This window comes from Saimiri boliviensis, chromosome 14, assembly GCF_048565385.1.
Source record: "Saimiri boliviensis isolate mSaiBol1 chromosome 14, mSaiBol1.pri, whole genome shotgun sequence".
In the NCBI taxonomy this organism is placed as follows: Eukaryota; Metazoa; Chordata; class Mammalia; order Primates; family Cebidae; genus Saimiri; species Saimiri boliviensis.
The window spans coordinates 757,987-764,877 of NC_133462.1; the positions used below are offsets into that span (position 1 = coordinate 757,987).

The window sequence follows — 6,891 nt, forward strand, 5'->3', positions numbered from 1 at the left end:
AGTAGCTGGGACTACAGGCGTGCGCCACCATGCCCAGCTACTCTTTGTATTTTTAGTAGAGACGGGGTTTCACCATGTTGACCAGAATGGTCTCGATCTCTTGACCTCATGATCCATCTGCTTCGGCCTCCCAAAGTGCTGGGATTACAAGCGTGAGCCACTGCGCCCAGCCTAGGGTCTCAATCTCTTGATCTCCTGATCTGCCCACCTTATATTTCTTTTAACTTATTTTTTCATGGGTCCTTTTCAATGGTCTAATTCCATTTTTATTGTTGGTGGTGTTTAAACGCCACTGCTAAAGCTTCTCTGAGGTATTAAATTTTTTTCACTATCCACTGATATTTCAGCAGAGGTATTTCTGACAGCACCTTTGAACATATATAGAATACATAGGCTTTCTTTTTCTTTCTTTTTTTCTGTTTTGAGAAAAGCTGGCATAAAGCACCTTTATTTATTATTATTATTATTATTTTAAGGCTGGTCAAGTGAACAGTGGAAGTGGAGAATGAACAAAGAAATGTATAACTAGTTGTGATCAGTTAGTTGTAAACACCACTGCACTCGGACCAGCCGACCAGCATCATTTTCTTAAGAGAACATTCAAGGATTTGTCATGATGGGTGGGCTTTCATTGGGTGTTAATTCTAAAAACAGCACCTTCAATTTAAACTGTCAATTGCCGCGCGATGGCTCAAGCCTGTAATCCCAGCACTTTGGGAGGCCGAGGCGGGTGGATCACGAGGTCAAGAGATCGAGACCATCCTGGTCAACATGGTGAAACCCCGTGTCTACAGAAAATACAAAAATTAGCTGGGCATGGTGGCGCGTGGTTGTAATCCCAGCTACTCAGGAGGCTGAGGCAGGAGAATTGCCTGAACCCAGGAGGCGGAGGTTGTGGTGAGCCGAGATCGCGCCATTGCACTCCAGCCTGGGTAACAAGAGCGAAACTCCGTCTCAAAAAAATAAAAAATAAAATTAAATAATAATAATAATAATAATTTAGCCGAGCATAGTGCCTCGCCTGTAATCCCAGAATTTTGGGAAGCTGAGACTGGCAGATCACCTGAGGTCAGGAGTTCCAGAACAGCCTGAGCAACGTGGAGAAACCCCGTCTCTACTAAAAATACAAAATTAGCCCAGCATGGCGAATGCCTGTAATCCCAGCTACTCATGAGGCTGAGGCAAGAGAATTGCTTTAAACCGGTAGGCAGAGGTTGCAGTGAGGCAAGATCGTGCCACTGCACTCCAGCCTGGGCAACAAGAGGAAAAGTCTCAAAATAATAATTCAACATACTCCAGTGTCTTCAGAGGGAGAGCTCTACCTTTGAATACTACCACCACTACTAATAACAAACTATTTAATTGTTCTTTTTTTTTTTTTTGAGACGGAGTTTTGCTGTTGTTACCCAGACTGGAGTGCAATGGCACGATCTTGGCTCACCGCAACCTCCGCCTCCTGGGTTTAAGCAATTCTCCTGCCTCAGCCTCCCAAGTAGCTGGGACTACAGGTGCACGCCACCATGCCCAGCTGATTTTTGTATTTTTAGTTGAGACATGGCTTCGCCTTTTTAAAATTTTTTATTTATTTATTTTTTTTATAAAGATGGGATTTCACCATGATGGCCAGGCTGGTCTTGAACTCCTGACCTCAGGTTTTCCACCCACCTCGGCCTCCCAAAGGGCTAGGATTACAGGCGTGAGCCACCGCGCCTGGCTTAATTGTTCTTTTTGTGAGACTGATGCATAATTCCTAAAAGAGACTATATATAAGTTAGAATATGAAGTGACCAATATCAAGTCGATAAAAGTTTTACTCAAGGAATTGGGCACAAGAATTGATGATACATGCAGGAGAGTTGTTTTCTGTGGGAACCACAGAGATGTAGGGTTTTTTTTTTCTTTTTGTTGTTTTTATTTTTTTTTTGAGACGGAGTTTGGCTCATGTTACCCAGGCTGGAGTGCAATGGCGCCATCTCTGCTTACCGCAACCTCCGCCTCCTGGGTTCAAGCAATTCTCCTGCCTCAGCCTCCTGAGTAGCTGGGATTACAGGCACTCGCCACCATGCCCAGCTAATTTTTGTATTTGTAGTAGAGTTGGGGTTTCACCATGTTGACCAGGATGGTCTCGATCTCTTGACCTTGTGATCCACCCACCTAGGCCTCCCAGAGTGCTGGGATTACAGGCTTGAGCCACCGCGCCGAGCCTGTTGTTTGTTTTTTAGACAGAGTCTCATTCTTGTTGCCCAGGCTGGAGTGCAGTGGCACGATCTTGGCTCACTGCAACCTCTGCCTCCCAGGTTCAAGTCATTCTCCTGCCTCAGCCTCCTGAGCAGCTGGGATTAGAGGCACACATCACCAAGCCCAGCTAATTTTTTGTAATTTTAGTAGAAATGGGTTATTAACGATAACTAATTAATAAAATTTTTAAAAATTAAAAAAGACACCCGTTTCACTATGTTGGCCAGGCTGGTCTCAAACTCCTGACCTCAGGCGATCCACCTGCCTGGGTCTCTCAAATGCTAGGATTACAGTTATGAGTCACCACACCCGGCCAGTGCGATGTAGTTTTCTGATTCTGCTTTATGGGGGCATAACTTTCCTCTATCTTCTGTAAGCTGAAAAGAATCTGAGACAGGTCTCAGTCAGTTTAGAGGTTATTTTGCCAAGGTTGAGGATGTTACAGGGGAAAAAAGAGACACAAGTTACAGTAAGATCTGTGGCCTGTACTTTTTCCAAAGAGAGTTTTGAGGACTTCATTCAAAGAGGAAAGTGAGTAGCAGGGGAAAGGGGAAGAAAAAAAGGAGGGGGAAGGGTAGACAATGAGACGAGTAGTTACATTCTTTTGAGTCTTTGATTATTGCTCACTGAATCTTTGTTTTTTGTTTGTTTATTTGTTTTGTTTTAGAGGCGGAGACTTGCTCTGTTACCAGGCTGGAGTATGGTGGCTCGATTTCGGCTCACTGCAATCTCTGCCTCCCGGGTTCAAGCAGTTCCCCTGCCTCAGCCTCCCAAGTAGCTGGGACTGCAGGCACATCCCAACACGCCTGGCTAATTTTTGTATTTTTTTTTTTTTTTTTTTGCAGATGAGCAATATGTCTATTTCAAACAAACCCAAAGAAATATGTAAAGTTCTTTTCAGAAGGAAACCATTTCCAATTAAACTTAAAATTTCTATTTTTTTTTTTTTTTTTTTTTGAGAGGGAGTTTCGCTCTCGTTACCCCAGGCTGGAGTGCAATGGCGCGATCTCGGCTCACTGCAACCTCCGCCTCCTGGGTTCAGGCAATTCTCCTGCCTCAGCCTCCTGAGTAGCTGGGATTACAGGCACGCGCCACCATGCCCAGCTAATTTTTTGTATTTTTAGTAGAGACGGGGTTTCACCATGTTGACCGGGATGGTCTCGATCTCTTGACCTCGTGATCCACCTGCCTCGGCCTCCCAAAGTGCTGGGATTACAGGCTGAGCCACCGCGCCCGGCCCAAAATTTCTATTAATATTTAAATTATAAACCAAAGTTTGGCAATCCAAGAATAGATATGTTTGCTATGGAGAAACCAAGACTGTGAGGTCATAGGTTCAAATACAACTTCGGAATTAGTCACAAAAAAATCCATATATTTTCTCAGAAACGGTACCATTTCCTTTGGTTTACAATTCGTGCTACGGGAAGTTTAATACAGTATTAAGTAACATATCATTTACCCTAAAAAAGGTTAGAGAAAACTGGATGACTATTACGACTGAATAATAAGGCTTCAGTGGCTTCATTTTCTTATGATTATACAAACATGTAAATTTGAAAAGGTAATGCCGTGTAGTGAAATCCATAAAAATAACAGTTTTGCCGCAGTGCACAGAAAAGTTCACTGATTCCCCCTGCCGTCGCCAAGCAGCTCTGATTCGAGTTGGAAGACCCAGGCCGGGCGCGGTGCTGGCCCTGTGGTTTCAGCTACTGGGGAGGCTAAGGCGGGGTGGGGGAGATCACTTGAGCCCCGGAGTTCCCGGCCAGTTCCTGGGTCACATAGCAAGACCCCCGTCTCTCTCTCCTTTTTTAATTGGAAGACGTAAAACGTCTACACAGTCTACACGGAATCATGAATATACTAAGGAGAGTCTGTGCACGGTAAAATTTAAAACTCCGCACTCCAGCATCACAGACGTCCATGAGCACCACCTGCAGCGCCCTGCACACTGGAGGTGAGCCCCCGGCTGGGGTCCTTTGGCCGCAGCGGTCAGGCGTCCGAGCTGAGGCATCTCACTGCAAGGGAAGTAGTCTTCGGTCCGAAACAGGACGGGGGCTTCGTAGCCGGCTCGCTGCGGCCTCGAGGAAGACGACTTGCTAAAGAGCGAGGACACGCTCATCGTGTGCAGGAGCTTCTTGAACGCCCTGGGGAAGGCGCCCAGCTCGGCCTCGGCCTGGGTGACCTGCTCCTCCATCCTGGCCACGCGGCCGCCCACCATCCTCACGAAGGCCTCCAGCCGGTCGATCCGGCTGTAGATGCGCCGCATCTCGGCGGCCTCGGCGTGGATGCGCGGCACTCCCTCGCGGACGACGTGGGACGAGTCGCCGCGAAGCATGTCCGGCATGCCCACGAACTCGTCCACTCTGGTGAGCAGGTCCTCCAGGCTCGCGTCCAGGGCCTCGACCTCGGGCCGCGCGCCGGCTCCGGGCAGCAGGCAGGCGGCATCCCCCGGCGCGCCGTCCTCCGCCCTCGTCCTCCCACGGCCCGAGGCGCTGCTGTGGCTTTGGGACACGGTGCCGCTGTCCCCGCTCCAGGCGCGCTGCGGCTCGGCCTCTTCCTCTGGTCCCTCGGGCGAGCGACCCTCCGTGGCCCGCGACCGCCCGGCTGCGCAGCGCCGGCCTAATTTTTGTATTTTTAGCAGAGACGGTTTCACCATGTTGCCCAGAAAGGCCAAGCTCTCTTGACCTTGTGATCCACCGGCATAGGCCTCCCAAAGTGCTGGGATTACAGGCATGAGCCACCCCTGCTGCCTGAATCCACCTTTTATAAATTAAAGGAGGAGGTGAAAGAATAATTACGCATTTCCTTTGGCATTAGTAGATCTACGTTTTACATAAGATAAAGTAAAGGTAGCATAGAGTAAGAAGTTAAATATGCCTTTGCTTTGGGGCGGGCCCAGGGATAATTTCTCGTCTTGTCTCTGTCCAATGCAAGTGAAGAAGATAAGCTGTTACATTTACATTGTCAGGGGAGATTCAACAGAAATATTTTACAGTTAGTTTATAGGGGACTACCTATCCTAAGAGTTTGGGACCTCGTGAGCAATTTTTGAGGGAGGGCACCAGGGGCGATATGTGGCCTTCTCTAATTTCAGCCATTTGTGTGGAAAAAGGCAGTTTTTTTTTTTGTTTTGTTTTGTTTTTTTCTGGCTGAGTTCACAAATTTAACTTTTCCTTTGGCCTTGTGAGTTTGGGGGTGCCAAGATTTTATTTCCCTTTCACACTTCTTATTATGACCCTATCTGAGTAGTTCTCCATTGTTCCTGAGAAACAGGGACTGAGAAAACCGACTCTAATCCTTCAGAGTGTGATTGAAACTGTCTATGCGGCCAGGTGTGGTGGCTCATGCCTGTAATCCAAGCACTTTGGAGGCCAAGGCGGGCAGATCACCTGAGGTCGGGAGTTCAAGACCAGCCTGACCAACATGGTGAAACCCTGTCTTAAAAAAAAAAGAAAGAAAGAAATTGTCTTTGCAAATATTCTAACGGTAAGAAAATGGGGCCGGGCGCGTTGGCTCAAGCCTGTAATCCCAGCACTTTGGGAGGCCGAGGCGGGTGGATCACGAGGTGGAGAGATCGAGACCATCCTGGTCAACATGGTGAAACCCCGTCTCTACTAAAAATAGAAAAAATTAGCTGGGCATGGTGGCATGTGCCTGTAATCCCAGCTACTCAGGAGGCTGAGGCAGGAGAATTGCCTGAACCCAGGAGGCGGAGGTTGCGGTGAGCCGAGATCGCGCCATTGCACTCCAGCCTGGGCAACAAGAGTGAAACTCCATCTCAAAAAAAAAAAAAAAAAGAAAGAAAATGATTGTTCATTCCTGGATGTAGGGTGAATTAACTTTGGTAGAAACTTAGTTTTTAGTTTAACTTTGAAACAAAGATGATAATGTCAGGAACGACGTTCGAACCAGAGCAACTCCATCTTGAGTCATGGCTAGGAAAAATGAAGCTGGGATTTCCTGGGCTGCATTCCCAGAAAGTTAGGTATTCCTAGACTCTAGATGTTTCTGGTTAAGGGAACAGACTGAAAACGTTTACTAAATGGGCCCAGACTTGAGTGTCCTGATATTCGGTCATCTTAAGAACAGAAGCATTCCTAATTTTGTTTTAAAGATAATAATAGGCCAGGCCAGGTACAGTGGCTGATGCTTGTAATTCCAGCACTTTGGGAGGCCAGGGCAGGTGAATCACGAGGTTAGGAGTTCAAGACCAGTCTGGCCAAGATGGTGAAACCCTGTCTCTACTAAAAAAATACAAAAATTAACCAGGTGTGGTGGCTGGTGCCTGTAATCCCAGCTACTCAGGAGGCTGAGGCAGAAGAATCGCTTGAATCAGGGAGGTGGGGGTTGCCGTGAGCCGAGATCATGGCACTGTATCCAACCTGGGCTACGGAGCAAGACTCTCTGTTAAAAAAAAAAAAAAAAAAAAAAAAAAAAAAAAAGGGAATAATAGGCCAAGCACAGTGGCTCACATCCACAATCCAAGCACTATGGGAGACCAAGGCAGGGAGACAGATCATGAGTTCAGGAGTTTGAAACTAGCCTGACCAACATGGTGAAATCCCGTCTCTACTAAAAATTTAAAAATGGGCCAGGTGTGGTGGCTCATGCCTGTAATCCAGGCACTTTGGAGGCCAAGGCAGGCTGATC

General features: G+C 47.3%; 1 protein-coding gene across 1 annotated transcript; it reads right to left on the bottom strand.

Moving 5' to 3' along the window:
• Positions 1–4,090: 4,090 nt before the first annotated feature.
• On the bottom strand, positions 4,091–4,897 carry LOC101035886 (biogenesis of lysosome-related organelles complex 1 subunit 4). The gene has a single exon (XM_003944442.3). The coding sequence runs from the start codon at positions 4,895–4,897 to the stop codon at positions 4,091–4,093; it is 807 nt and encodes a 268-aa protein (XP_003944491.3).
• Between the last annotated feature and the right edge of the window lie 1,994 nt (positions 4,898–6,891).

Coding starts and splice junctions, on each gene's coding strand:
- LOC101035886 (XM_003944442.3), bottom strand. CDS start 4,897: ATGGTGAAACCGTCTCTGCTAAAAATACAAAAATTAGGCCGGCGCTGC.